We start from the raw sequence: 16,081 nt of genomic DNA, 5'->3' as shown, positions 1-16,081 counted from the left end.
ATCTTTTTGACATTGATTTTTAGTTGTCACGTAATTTAGGGCGGTGGGACAGTATGCGTAGAAAAACAACATGGTACAGATATGCTTAGAACGGCAGTACAGTCAAAGCATCTTTGAAAAATCGTAACTACTCATATCAGAGATATGACACATGCATCAAAGCGGCCAGGTCTACTGCGTTGTATTTACGCGCAAAGATGATTCTTCGAAATACTTGAAGTACAGAATATTTTCTTTCGGCAAGGTACTTCTCGAATTTACAGGGGACGAAGGATGCGTGGACATATTGTACCAAACGTTCCAGATTACATGTTGATGAATATGTTTTAAATATATGAAAATGTGGATAATAGAGCTATGAATAAATGTGTAATATTGGAAAGATCTCCCCAATTGTTGGATTGTTTTTATAGATCTAATGTCGAACCTCCTATTCACATGGGGTCTTCGCAGATTATTTTTCTGCTTTGCCCTATTGTTTCTACAAGGCTGAAGTTACCCGTTTCGCACACTTTCTTCCTAATGTCTCGTTTATTTAATTTATATTTTTAAATTTATAATTAATAAACCACCCACTGACGACCACCATTTTCAAAAACAGCAATCAAACCAAAACTCCTTTGCCCTTTTCGAAATATACACGACAAAACGAAAGGCGAGGCACAGCTCTTTCTAAGCGGAGGATCTTAGCCCGGAAAGTGAAGAAAGAAAACCTTGTGGTCACTTATTACCGTCAAATGGTATCTTTTCGGGTTAGAAAATACGCACATCTTCTCACCGGAATCTGCGACGGATGACGATCATTTTGGAACTTGTCGGAACGAACTTCGCGAGTTATTTATTTGGACATTTTTCTAAATGTGCGAAACCAAACTTTACTTGCTGCGTAGAAACTCCGGCTCAAACATACGTTTTAAAATAGCAAAACTCACTGAATCATTAAACATTTCAACAAATATTAGTTTCGAAACGATCGGCCGAATCAAAAACTAAAAGTGCGATTATGAGCAATCGTAACTATTTTTAAGAGAAAATCAATACATTTTCGTTATGCATGATCCTAAAACTGACGAAGAAGGGAAAACTTTATTCATAACATACTTAAGCAAAGCTTGTCAATTTAAACCTATTATTTTTCTGCGTTTGTATTGTCACTCTATCACAATTGTATGTCAGACAATTTGTTGTGTTATTCGTACAACGGTCTATGATATTATTTGGTTGAACATTTCAAAGCAAGTAAAAATAAAAATTTTAAATATTTTATGCAAACTAAAATAAATTCCTACCTATACAAAACAAGAAAATCATTCTCTAGAAACTATAAACCTGGCAACAAATCCATACTCACGTTTTTTCGTCTCCTCTTTACGCTACCCAGAGAGCTAAACGCGAGAGAGCGCACGAGCCTACGGATAGAGACCGTACTTTACGTGTCTCTATATTCTAAGCCCTGCTACGAACCGTACGTAAACTTTTCGCTTTCGAGCCCTACTTAGCAGCGACCGGTGCGGTTCGCTTCTTTGTTCGGGGCTCTACTTAACCCGTTAACGCCCAAGGTGTCTCACAATTTAAATCTTCAAATAAATTTGTTATCAAAGGTCAAGCTCCAATAAAATAAGCATGGTTTGATGAAAAAAGTGGAAGTCTATGGTGTAGTTCCAAAAAAAATCTTCATTGTAGATCCTCAATATCTGATGATTTTCTTGAGTTCTTCTTCAGCACAACTTCCACGCTATCGTTATATTCTGATCCGTATAGATAAAATGCAGCTCTAAACAAGTGAGAGAGATGATAACCACTCAAAAAGAATTGAAAAAGGACTTATAAATTGGGGCAGAAATCGAACCCGATAAACGCCTAAAAGTATGCAATGCATGGTTCTTGTAATTTCATGTAGTTTCGACTGCAGTGTTCATCATTTCTCATTTTTTTAACAAATCAAATAAAGAGAGCTCACTATGTGAGGCATAAGCAAACGTTAAAATACTTTAGAAGTTAGATTTTATACAGATAATTATTTCTAATAAAGTAATTGAATTTTTCCTTCAGCACCCCACAAACTCTCTTTACGGACTCACCATACGTAAACTTTTCAATAGTTTTTTTATATTTATAAAAAAAAATCGTGTTAAGTAATGTTCCATTTAATTTGTCTCCTTTGACAGATATGTATTTCGACTTCAACTATATGGTCGTCTTTGGTGTCTCGTATTTACAGGTATTCCACTAACACGCCCAGGTTCATCATCATTCCATGTTTTGATATAAAATTTCAACCAGATATACTCTACACGGCTTCTCCACTTATGTTTGTATTACTCCATGACTGTTTATTCGTAAACAATATGTGAATTTTATGGTGTTATTCTAGGCACTATCAAAGTTACATCGAAAAGATAATGTGGAATCCCCGAATGAATCCCAGGAGGATATACAGAAGGAATTCTGAGAGTCATATCTGGTAGAGTTCTGAGGGAATCTCAACTGAAAGCTTGGTAGGAATCCCCGAAATAATCACAGAAGAAATTCCGGAAGGAATTACTGTATAAATCCCGAGCGAGGATCCCGGCTCATGCAAAGAATTCCATTAGGATTCCCTGAATATGTTTCGACAGAACACTTTGAAAGTATACTAAAATGAATCAGTGAAGTAATTCCAGAAGGAATCCGTGAAAGAATACTGGGTAAAAATTCTGAAAGAATCCTTTCAGGATTTTCTAAAGCAATTCTGGCAGAAATCCCTGAAGTTATTCCTGAAGGAATCCCGTAAAGAATACCTGATGTATTCCCTCGAGAGATCATGACAGGAATGCCGGCCAGAAGCTGAGCAGGCATTCCTGCAAGAACCATAGAAGATGTCTCTATGATCTAGGGTTGCCAAAAAACAATCTCGGAAAAAAAATATATTTTTTATTTTTTTTTTCGGGAGGGATCCCTTAAGCAATAACAGTAGAAATCATGGAAGGAATCTTTGAAGGAATTCCAGCACAAATCCCTGAAAGAATGCAGAAAAGAATAACTAACAGAATCCTGTCATGATTTTCCAAAACAACGCCTGCAAAAATCACTGAAGAGAATTCCGAAGCAATCCATACAGCAATCTCGGAAGCAATATCTTAAGGAATCTCGGGAATAAGCCTGAGAAGATTCTCGAAAGGAATGCCTGAAGAAATCCTGGAAAGAATTCCTGAAGGTATCTCAAAAAAGAACCTCAGCTCATCTAATCTCATCTCAATTCTTCACCCTATTCTCTAACCTCTGTCTTCTTTGCCCTCTATTCCAACCCTCTATCCTACGCTCTATCATAACCTTCAACCCTACCATCTGCCCTACCCTCTAAACTATCCTCTACTATAACCACTGCCATATCCCTTACCGTACCCTCTAGTATATATTGTGCTTAATCGTACCGTCTACCCTACTATCTACCCTAACACTTTTCCTACCCTCAAACCTACTCTCTATTCTACTCTTCTCCCTACCGTCTACCCTATCCTCTACCTTAACCTTCTACTCCACTCTCTCTACTCTTTCATTCACCCAGACCCTCTACCCGACCGTCTGCTCCACCTTTTATCCTACCCGCTACCCTTTAGATACGCATGCAATATGGTATCATAGCTCAAACTACCATTCCGTGGCCACTAACTTGGGTATGGTCCGCCATCTTGGGTTTCAAAATGGCGTCGGATATTCATTTTTGAGTTCTACTCATGAAGCCCGATCGATAGATACCCATAATGCATGGTTTCATAGCTCAAACACTCATTATGGGGCCGCCATCTTGGAAATGGGCCGCCATCTTGGATATGGGCCGCCACTTTGGATTTCTAAACAGAGTCAAATATTGTTTTTTGACTTCTACTCATGAAGCCCGATCGATAGATACCCATATTGCATAGTATCATAGCTCAAACTACCATTCCGTGGCCGCCATCTTGGATATGGTCCGCCATCTTGAATTTCAAAATGGCGCAAAATATCGATTTTTACTTCTACTCATCATGCCCGATCGATAGATACCCGTATTGCATGGTATCATAGCTCAAACTACCATTTCATGGGCGCCATCTTGGATATGGTCCGCCATCTTTGATTTCGAAATAGGGTCAAATATCGATTTTGACTTCTACTCATGAAGCCCGATCGATAGATACCCATCTTGGTTTTCGAAATAGGGTCAAATGTCGATTTTTGACTTCTACTCATGAAGCCCGATCGATCGATACCCATATTGCATGGTATTATAGATCAAACTACCATTCCGTGGCCGCCATCTTGGATATGGTCCGCCATCTTGGATTTCAAAATGGCGTTAAATATCGCTTTTTTACTTCTACTCATCATGCCCGATCGATCGATACTCATATTGCATGGTATTATAAATCAAACTACTATTCCGTGGCCGCCATCTTGGATATGGTCCGCCATCTTGGATTTCAAAATGGCGTAAAATATTGATTTTTGGCTTCTACTCATCAAGCCCAATCGATAGATACTCATATTGCATAGTATCCGAAGCAGCATTGTCGTTAAAAAGCATATATTCTGAAGTTTTGACCGCCATCTTGGAACCTAAGCCGCATCTTGAATTTAAATATCCTTGCTACCACCTCCACATCCTAAGGAATGTGTGATTAACAACTCTGCCGAAGAAATGAACTGTAAATTATTAGCCATTGTCAAGATTCCAGGGAAATAACTTTTTTTTCGCATTGGAAATGATGCTCACAGATCGTGACAATTTGCATTCTTTTCAGCATCGTTTACGCCACCTAGTGAACCAGTCACATACTATATTGTCCACTATGAGCAAGGTATGGGTGTGGAGAACATTATCTCTGAAGAAAGTATTCTAAAATTTTGCATAATTCTGGAGATATTCACATCAAAAGGACTGTCCTATTTATAGGACGCTGGGCGTTCGGGGCATCTGTCCTATAAATAGGACGCTGGGCGGATATGGGTTAACGTTAAAACGCTTGATGGAGCCCATGAGTGGGCTTGGTCTAAGAGAGTCTGAGACAGCGCTTGGCTGTTTGTCGAATTGAAAATCCAAAATTTTTGCTCAATGAAGTCAATGATTGTTTTTAGCAGATCCCTACCAACATTATCTCCCCAATCAGGTGCCATGGGACCGAGGTGTACTTATGAATATTAATGATGGCGTTGTTTTTGAATTTATAAGCAGGACTCCATACCGCAAAGTGCATCACCCTTCAGGTAGATTTAGCATCAATTAACGAATCCAGAGAGGGCTCATTGCTTGAGAGGGTCAGTTCTTAATTGGGGGGAATGTGGTGTTGTCATGCTGGTTAATTACAACGCTTACATAATCAATCGCTATCGTGTCTTGTCGATTTTGACTGACTGAAGCATCATTGTTAGATAATCGGACTGCACGTAATCTGAGAGCGGTTTAAGTTAGCACAAAATTAACAAAATCCTTCCGAATGAACTCATTAAGACATTAAGCTTGGTTTCACCTGGGAGCCTCGTCAAGTAGTAGTGAATTGTGAGGTTTACCATTCCCACGATACTCCACCGTTGTTGCACGAACAAGCAGATAAAACATGAAATCGTTAGTATCTTGGGAAGTTTCAAGTACCACCGCCACCGACCGACCGCTATTTGATCCTCGTTCCTTCGTGCTATATTACCGCACTCACCACTCTCTCACAGGACAAACAAACAACGAACACCGGATGGGGACCCCTGAATCCTTTGCATTTCTTCGCGGTTAATTATATATTCCGAAGAATAGTGCGGAGCTAACCGCTTTCTTAGCTTGTTCCGCTGTTCCGGGAATTTTATCCTTAATTAAGTCTCATTACGCTCGACAGAGTTATTCAATTAAAACCACTGCTTGTACACACTAACCGGGCCATGGCTGCAGCATCTCAGAACGAGCACTACAAGCCGCGACAACACAGCAGCGCGCGATGCCTTACTCGTATCTCATCGTTGTCGACTTGGCGTCGTCATCCCAGAGGAATCTATCCCACCAAATATCGAGAGGGAAGCCAAAGTTGTGATAGAGCTTCTTCTGCTAGTAGCAGGAAGGAACTACTTTCCTAAAACTCTTCCCGAAACGCGCGCGGACCAAAGTTTTGCATTGTGCGAAAAGAAGAAAGTTTGCCGAGGTCGTATACATAACGACCCCCGGGTAGAGAAACAAGCGGTAGTAGGATAGCAGTCAACACAACATTCCGTCAGTTAGCTCTTTTGCGCGGAACTCTAGACTCTGCCTGGCTTCCTCTAATGGTAACGAGGCTGACGACGACAACGACAACAGCTAGTACGATGCGACATGGTTGCAGTCCACAACAAATGTTTACACATTTGTACGTGAATATTTAATCGGGTTTGACTTCCGTGACAATCCGAAAAGGCAGAGTCTGATGTGAGGCTCTTTTATCTAGGTACTTTGATGTCACTGATCTCGACAGGTGAGATATGATTATCTAGGGGAAAATGTACACTAGCAATCTAAAGTTTGAGGTCGTTTGCTCGAAACATGGTAGTTGTCGATCCCAATTTATGATCGATTTCAAGGAAAGGTTGATGATCTTAGACCCCTTCCTTCCTTGTAGACTTATGTCCACACAAAAGATAAAAAAATCATCCCAGAAACAGTCATAAATCTCATGTGATAGGGTCTTGTACCATTTGGGCAGGTGTACCTATTTTGGGCACTTGTCGCTATAACTAAGTTAAGTTCAAACGGAATGATTTGAATTTTTGTATAGAGTTAGGGGCATACAGTATCTAACTCTATACAAAACTATGGTAAAAGACCCTAGGTAGATAGGTTGAAGATACGTGATTAGATATAAACATTTTTTTTTTCTGGGACTTGCTGGGATACGCCACCAATTATCGGTAGCCCCCAGCACTTGAAAAACCCAATATTCGACCAAGATCTCGTCTTTCTCAGCAGTTTTACTGTTTTTTAGCTTATTCATGAACTTCTTAGCCTCATCCAGTGAAGATGGCACTTGTGTATACTTTGCCACACACAACTGATAGTTATATAAGACCTTTGCATATCGTTCCAATCCATGCTCTCATGCAAATAATCAAACTTTTATTGTTTTCTCTGCTGTCATACATTTGTTCCTTTTTTAAAAGATATAAACTTCATTTTTTTTTATTCCTTTAAAGATTGATTCCGAAATTACCTCAACCTATGGGTAGCGGCCCACCGGTGGGTCGTGGGCTGATTTCTAGTAGGTTGCACGAAAGTTTGAGCGTAAATTTGTTGAAATTTGTAATAATTGTTAGAGTTTTTATTGTTGAATTGGTTGAACTATTTCTGGAAATTGCGTTTGTCCTTAAAATTTTTGAAAGAATTCAAATATTTTCTAAAATTTTCATCATAATTTCTGCAATGTTCTGAAACGATGGCTTCAAGCTGTTGCGCATTCGCAGTTTTGGTTCGTTTTTTTTAATATTTTCTTCAAACTCTGTGGATTGATGAAATTGCAACTTTACCTTTGAAATATTTTTAAGAATTATTTTTTTTAATCTCACAATGTATGTACAAATAAAAACAAAATGGCATGCAATTTTCAAGTTTGTATATAAAAAATCCAAATTTTTTTTTTCATAATTTACGTTCTACAACTGCAATCTTTATAAATTTATAAATAAATTTATAAATAAATGAACTATAATCTTATGCCACTTTGAATTTTTTTACACTTAAATTTACAAAGTTGTAAACAAATATGTCCTGTGAACGACAAACGTGTGTCCCGAGATAAAATACTCGTTAATACGTATAAAAAACCATACATACTATCCACTTGAAAAGCTAACTGCGTACTACGAAAATTAAAAAAAAGGGGATTTGAGCAATTCATGGAAGAAGTTTTTGACACATGAAGATAATTCATGAAATCGGTTTGACACCACGAACCACATTTTAGCAAAAATAAGTGAACATTTTTTTAATTACTATTTCCATCAAAATACAAGAAGGTGGGCCACCCTAGGGGCCACCACATTATTTTGCTGTCAAGAGTGGGTCGCGAGTTGGAAAAATTTGAGAAACTTGTAATTAGAAGGCACGAAATGTTGCTAATTGGCAAATTGAGAGATGAAATTTGTGAAAAAAATCGCGTTCTGGTGGGATTCGAACCCACGACTCCGTATTCGCTAGACCGGCGCTTTAACCAACTAAGCCACAGAACAGGTAATGGTTCTGCGGAATAGAAAGCCAAACTGACTCCGAAGCCGCACCGTGAACACTCCTATTTCACAAACTCATCTCTCTTTTCGGCATAGATGCCAATCCACAACACACTCCTGTTTGTGCCCACTACCTACAAGTGCGAACGAGTTATTTATATGAAGCCGAGACTTACTCTCGCACTCCGCATACCTAGCCACCAGGCAGTTTGTTTTGCTGGTGTCTAATTAGTATGCGTCGAGAGCTCGGCACGGTCGGACGCTCGGACGACCGAACTGCGCCAAGTGGCGCAAGCAAGGGTACAATGATACATATTGCCCATTTTACTGGCATTTTACCAGGTTAGCTGGTATGTCTGAAACATACTGGAAAAACTTGTAATGCGTCGAGCTCTCGACGCATACTAATTAGACACCAGCAAAACAAACTGCCTGGTGGCTAGGTATGCGGAGTGCGAGAGTAAGTCTCGGCTTCATATAAATAACTCGCTCGCACATGTAGGTAGTGGGCACAAACAGGAGTGTGTTGTGGATTGGCATCTATGCCGAAAAGAGAGATGAGTTTGTGAAATAGGAGTGTTCATGGTGCGGCTTCGGAGTCAGTTTGGCTTTCTATTCCGCAGAACCATTACCTGTTCTGTGGCTTAGTTGGTTAAAGCGCCGGTCTAGCGAATACGGAGTCGTGGGTTCGAATCCCACCAGAACGCGATTTTTTTCACAAATTTCATCTCTCAATTTGCCAATTAGCAACATTTCGTGCCTTCTAATTACAAGTTTTTCCAGTATGTTTCAGACATACCAGCTAACCTGGTAAAATGCCAGTAAAATGGGCAATATGTATCATTGTAAAGTTTGAGAACCCCTACGTTAGAGATCTCTTCCCTGATTGCTTCAAGTATTTCTGCGGGCATTCCCCCAACGATTTTCTATGGAATTCTTCCAAGAACTTAAACCACAATTCCCACCTTGTTTCTCCCCTGCAGGAATCAATTCTTGAAGAGATTCTCTCAGGCACTGGATTACGATAGCATCTCGAAAATTCAGGGATTTTATTCAAAAATGTCTACTTCTGCTGGGACCCCTATCAAGACGTCCCCAAAGATTACTCATAGTTAAGTTCCTCCAGAGATTCCTCCGGATGTTTCCAGGGGTTCCTAGGATGCCTAGTTGAATGCCTCCTGGTATTCCTTAAGACATATCTCCAAGATTTTCTTTCCGGAATTCCTCCAAGGATTCTCCCGGAATACCTCACAGTATTCCTCCAGGATTTTTTTTTCCTAGTATTTTTCTAGGAATTATTTTCAGTACTCTTCAGTATTTTTTCCAAAAAGTCCTCCAGGGCTGCCTCTCGAAATGCCTTCAGAAATCCTCTGAAAATTTCCAACGGAAACATCCAGGTTTTCCTACCTAGATTTATCCAGGTCGCTCCGGGATTTCTACCGGGATACCTACAGGAATCTCTTCAGAGCTTCTTCCAACAGTTCTTTAGAATATTCCTGCAGAAATTACTTCAATTATTCCTTTAGAAATTCGTCCCGGCAATTCTTCGGCATCCCCACATACAGATGGTGGCCAAAATTTTAGGGATAGGCAACTTTATTTTTCTCACAAAAAAATTCAACATGCTGTAACTTTTCATAGAGTGCATCAAATAATCTCAAATTTTGATTGTTTGTCAACTTTTTATATGTGCATCATTGGTACAAATTTGGGCTCGATTGATGAATTTTTCGCAAAGTTAGAACCGTTCGGGTAAACACTATTATTTAAATAAAAAGAAAATCGGGTTAAGTACAGTTCCTTTGAATTCCACTAAGAATTTGCATCCTTTGACAGATACGTATTTCGACCTCAACTGTAAGGTCGTCTTCAGTGTCTTGTACTTGACTCGACTACAAGACACTGAAGACGACCTTACAGTTGAGGTCGAAATACGTATCTGTCAAAGGATGCAAATTCTTAGTGGAATTCAAAGGAACCGTACTTAACCCGATTTTCTTTTTATTTACAGATATTCCCCTAACAAGCCCAGGTCAATCATCATCATCATGACTATTATTTAGACAACTAATTTTTGAACTGTTATATCTCGGAAACCGGTGTACCAAATTGAATGAAATTGTTAACGTTTATCAACAATATATTGATACTCAATACGACGTTCGAAAATGTAATATTTTCTCACGGTAGATTAAGTTATACCGGGATGAAGCTTTTACCCATATAGAGAAAAATGAGTCAAATTTACAATACCACACAAAAAGTATTATATGTGTTCTTCCATTAATCTTAATAAGCTCTAATATATCTTATTAGAAATATCTTGAGAACAGGAGTGGAAAATCTTTGGATATCAACACCAAAATTTATTAACATTGATGTAAAAAACTTACATTTTTTTGGAGAAAAATCCAAAAAGTGTCTATCTATGATAACTTTTTTCAACGTTTGAAAAGTACCCATGTTTTAATAATTTGTGAAGCATGTTATTGTTTGTGAAGCATGTATGTTCAAAATTTCATTCAATTCGGTTCACTGGTTTCCGAAATATGACAGCTCAAAAATTAGTTGTTTAAAATGGTGTTATACTCGAACGATTCTAACTTAGCGAAAGATCAATCAATCAAGCCCAAATTTGTACTAATGATGCACATGAAATAGTTTGATAAACAGTCAAAATTTGAGAATTTTTTGATGCATTCTATGAAAAGTTACAGCATGATGAATTTTTTTTTTGTAAGTGAAAAAAAAAGTTGCCTATCCCAAACATTTTGGGGATTCATCTAGCAATTGTTGGACACGAATGCCAACTTATTTGATAAAGTGTCTTTAATAAAATATAATAATAATAATAATCTAGCAATTTATTCCAGGATTCTTCACGGGCTTCCTGCAAGGATTACTAAAAAACATCTCGAGGGATTATTGCCGGGATGTCATTAGAGATTCTACGAAAAAATCCTCCATGGGTCGGGCAAAGATTGGGAACTCAATATGAAAATTTTCCAGGAGTTTCTACAGGGGTCCCTCCTAGTATTTTGCCGGAGATTTCTGCATGGATTCCTCCAGCGGTTCCTTCAGCGATTCGATTTGGAGTTTCCTTAACATCATCCAGTGATTCTGGTATTCTTCTGGGATTCTCCACGAGGTTTCTTCAGGGATTTCTCAAGTAATCCAGGGATCTATCTGAAGATCTATTCAAGAGTTATTAAATAAAACTCCTCCAGATATGCAGAGGTTTTTCCTAGAATTAATTTTCAGTATCTTGAAATAGTTATCATTGAGTCTTCGTTTATAACAACACACTACGAAAAACACGTGTAAAATTGTGTCATTTTACGCCGACATATTACAGCGAGCAAAATGACACGAAATTAGGTGCGAACTTATTTTTACAAGAGGAGCAGATGCCGGTAATTTTACAGTAAGATGACCACGTATGGGGTCTCCTGTTAGCCTAGTGGTTAAGGCCATGGATCGCCAATCCGGAGACGGCGGGTTCAATTCCCGTTCCAGTCGGGAAACTTTTCTGGACTCCCTGGGCATAGTGTATCATTGTACTTGCCTCACAATATACAAATTCATGCAATGGCAGGCAAAGGAAGCCCTTCAATTAATAACTGTGGAAGTGCGCAAAGAACACTAAGTTGAAGCGAGGCAGGCCAAGTCCCAGTGGGGACATAGAGCCAAAAAGAAGAAGAAGAAGATGACCACGTACCGAAACATAACCTCAAAAAATTTCCAGTCAATTTTATCACCCCAGTTACTATCGGTAAATAATTGATAATGAAAAACGAAAGATATAGTTTTTAGCTATTTATTCATTAGTTTTTCCTCATATCTATCAGAACGCTTCCAGATCACACTAACATTCAGTTTTCAACATTCAAACAAATACCATCCATCGAGAAGTTCTTCTTTTCGGCACCGGTTCGTTGAATCGTGAAACAGTTTTCTGCTGCTGACGCTTGCTCTGCCGGGTCCAACAAACGCTGCCATTGGTTTTTCACACAAAATAAACTACATTAACACTGTTAATAGATCAAATTTGTTTAATATTTGCAAAAAAGTTGATTTATTTCGCGTACACAACTGGATCTGAAAGTTGACGTTTCAAACTGAGCCGTTAGTAAACAAAGAGTGATTGTGTCATCGATCGTGTAAATTTACAACACGATGAACTAAATTGTAAGCCTTGTGATTTAATATCGTGGGCGTTTGCTATGAAGTTTACCAAATAAGTCCAGCATGACATAATATTAGTTTGATACTTTACCTTTATATGATTACATCATCTAAGTCACAAAAATAAGTTCGTTTTACGTTTGTGTCTTGCTTAATTGTGTCAGTTTGTTCAATTACGTTCATGGTAAATTTAAGATTTTCTTAGTGTGAAGTTACTACGGTTGTCGGTAATTTATAGTCTATGTCTACATCATTGTCTATGAGAATGTTTAAGTTGCACATTTTGCAACATAGTATATGCCAATTTTTGCCTGTCAGTTATGCCAACAGAAAAAAAATCCCATCAACTATGCTAATAGTGACGGTAATTGCAAAACTTATTGGCAACCATTGACTTTCATTAGCGCGTCGCGTCGCCTCAACGCTCATCGACCTTTAATCCCCAGCAGCCTGCTACCACTCACTCCAAACTGTTCATTTCCAAGTTCTCATCGCTGGCTGCCTAGTTCCGATCGACTGGCCCTTGGCGGATTGCGGTGTGACTGTTCGAAGTTGTTTACGGAACGAGCGCCGTATTGTGAAAAGATTATGATTTATTACAGTTTCATTTACAGCGCGCGGCAACTTTGGCGCGCAACCGATTAAGATTAAGAAAAACTTTCTAGTAACAGGGAGGAGGAGGAAGCAAAGGGGATGGCTGGGCTGCTGGGAGTGATGGACAAAAACGATCCTATTAACATGCATAGAGAAAAACCGATTGTACGTGTCTGGGATCGATTAGAAGCCTGGCGTTGTTGCCGCCGTCGGCACAAGCAAAGAATACCTTAACAAAAACAACATTAGCTAGCCGAGTAGGCTGTGTGTGAGAGAAAGAGGCGCTTTGTTTGATTTGAATCGACGACCGGCCTGCTAGGCTAGGGTCGATTAAAGGGAACTGCCGTTAGAGTTGTCTAATTTTCAATTATTTTCTTAGACGAGGCGCCGCTTCCGCATTCGGATTGATAAATCACGTGGCCTACTTGGCACTGCAGCTGTTTACAGTTTATGACTCTTTATTGTTGCATATCGGAATAGTTGTGCGATGACCTAGGCGATGACTGATTTTATAATGGGTCGACTCGTAGCCATAGCCCTTCTTTCGGTATCAGAACGGAAGTTTTACTCGAATACTCCAGCGGGTTCGGCGTTTCCGAGCAAGTGCTAATACGGAATTTGCTGAGGATGGTGGCTAAACCCACTCTGGATTGCATCATTCCGAAGCGTAGCCCGATGCAGATGCGAGGACCTTCCCCAAACGGTATAAAGGTGCAAATATGTCTTTTGGCAGCTTCTGCTGGGTGAAATCGATCTGGATTGAACACGTCCGGATCAGGATAAAACCGTTCATCCCGGTGGATGGCGAATGCCGGCACGTTGATTTTCATGCCTTTGGGGATCACTACGTCATGACCGGGAATTTTGTAGTCCTGGAAGGCCCTTCGTTCGAGAACTGGAACAGATGGGTACAGTCGCAGTGTTTCTGAAAGAACGATCAGTCAATTAGTTATTGAAACGAATTGAAGAACATATTTCCAAACCATTTATGCACTGATCCAAATACTGCATATCACAAGCGGCTTCATAGGTCATTCCTCCGTGTTTCCGCAAAGCATCCAGAACATTTTGGCGAGCCTTTTCTTGATAATCAGGATGCCGCGCCAACTCGTACAAACAGAAGGTCTGGTTCGAAGAAGACGTTTCAAATCCGGCACCAAAGAAGATGAACGAATTGGCTGCAATCTCGTCCATGGTAAAATCTACGCCATCCTTCTTCATGTCGATCAGTAAACTTAGAAAGTCCTTCCTTTCTACGCCACTTTTCTCCCTGTAATTCACTGTATCTCTCACAACATCATAGAAAAACTGACTCGCGTCTTCATGTAAAGCTTTGATCCGTAGCCGCCGAGCAATATCCGGGAATGATTTCAGCGCCAGCCTAACCAGCGATCCATGTGGTGGAGTTTCAAACACCTTCTTTCCAAACTGCCTGAATCTGCCCTGCGGGTCCTTGAAACTGTTACACTCGATTCCAAATGCACAACTTCCGATGATATCGGTCGTAAGCTTCGCCATAAAGTCTTTCACTTCCACTACCTTCCCACCGCCGATTTCCTCAATCAAAAATTCCGAAAAATTTTCTCCAACCGCAGCCAATGTCGGGAACATCATCTTCATCTTACCGGAAGTGAACGTCGGCGAAAGTCGCTGCCTCAGCGATCGCCACTTGTTACCCTCGATGGCGAACATGTGCGCCGACAGGGGATCATCCCGTTCGTTGAAGTACATGCCCCGATCCGGAAAGAAGTTGAAATCTTTAATGAACACCAGCTTAATCAGATCCGGATCGGTGATGGTTATCAGCGGTTGCAGAAAGAAGTACGCCCCATAGAACGATCCGAAGTCCTTCATCTGCTCGTAGGCCTCGCGGGATACGTCGGCGATGGATTTCCGGTCCAGTGCGTGGAAGTTTCCGTACGGGAAGCGCGGTTTCAGAAACGGAACATTCCGGCGAGCCCAGTAGGTGTACTTTTGTTTGATGTAGATTATGGCTAGTAACAGTGGCGTTAGCGCCAGTATCAGTAACAACGCGGACATGATTGTTTGATGCGACTTCGTTGAAAACTGCGTGATGCTGCTTGTCTACGGTGGGTTATATTTGAAGATAATGAGTTTATGTCAACCGCTGGGCGGAAGATAAGACTTTATATTCGGGGCAATGAGCATTGTTGTTTGCTGCAGATACTAGAGCAGAGACAAAGTCGACAAAGATGAAATGTCAGTTTTTGAAGTCGCATTAGATGATTAGGCCGTTACAAACATGTATTTCACCCTTTCTCCCACTCTTTGGCTGGTCGACGGGGGAGGGGGGGGGGGATAACAATAATAAAGTATTGAATCAGAAAAATATTAAAAACTCTCCGGATGTTTTAAATAATTTTGAACAAAACCCGATATATTAATAAATATGTTGTATCTGCCGCTGCCCCCTCAACATGCAAAATCCAGTAAAACAAAAATATGGGGGGATAACAAAAAGTCAGAATAAAATTTATATCAGCCTTACTGTGGGAAAACTTTTATTGCGTTGGATTAGGTCAAGTAGAGTTTGCGATGAATTTAACACTAGACTAGAAACCGTAATTTGATTGATTTTCGACAAATTTTCCAGATCTCGAAATTTTGGATGACTCTTCAGGATGATGTGATCTCTTAAGAAACAGACAGACAATTAGAATTCCAAAAATATGGCCACAGCTGTAAAGGTGTGGATTGGATATTCAGCATGACCATGTTGAGGGTGACGGATTCGATTTTCGCTCGTTGGGTATCATAGAGCACGCAAAATGATCATTAGCAGAGGAACTCTCAGTAAATTGTAAAATGTCAACTGTGGAAGTGCTCATGGAACACATAGAAGCTGAACAGTAGGCCTTGTTCTAGTTGGACCGTTACACCAAGAAGAAGTTAAAGTTTGCCCCGACTTGAACAGAATATGATAACAATCGTATTACGCTTGCCTAGTATTGTTATTTTCTAGGAACTGCTTCAAATTGGTTAACATTGCATCACCAGTTTTTATTTGGGGTACATAATAATTGTGGAGCCCAGACGCAAAGGGGTGTAAGTGACCATTTTGTTGATTTTGAGTTATGCATATCAA

At 39.8% G+C, this 16,081-nt stretch overlaps 1 protein-coding gene across 1 annotated transcript; it reads right to left on the bottom strand.

Annotated features, from left to right (window-relative positions):
• Positions 1-13,415: 13,415 nt before the first annotated feature.
• Positions 13,416-15,075, bottom strand: LOC109425972 (cytochrome P450 6a2-like). Its single transcript, XM_029876004.2, has 2 exons — positions 13,959-15,075; positions 13,416-13,900 (listed from the first exon to the last, which is right to left on the bottom strand). The coding sequence occupies exons 1-2, from the start codon at positions 15,013-15,015 to the stop codon at positions 13,485-13,487; spliced, it is 1,473 nt and encodes a 490-aa protein (XP_029731864.1). The 5' UTR covers positions 15,016-15,075; the 3' UTR covers positions 13,416-13,484.
• Positions 15,076-16,081: the final 1,006 nt, after the last annotated feature.

The sequence above is a fragment of the Aedes albopictus genome, chromosome 3, assembly GCF_035046485.1.
Source record: "Aedes albopictus strain Foshan chromosome 3, AalbF5, whole genome shotgun sequence".
Taxonomy (NCBI): domain Eukaryota; kingdom Metazoa; phylum Arthropoda; class Insecta; order Diptera; family Culicidae; genus Aedes; species Aedes albopictus.
The sequence above is the reverse complement of the archived record's forward strand: the minus strand, read 5'-3'. Positions and strand labels throughout refer to the sequence as shown.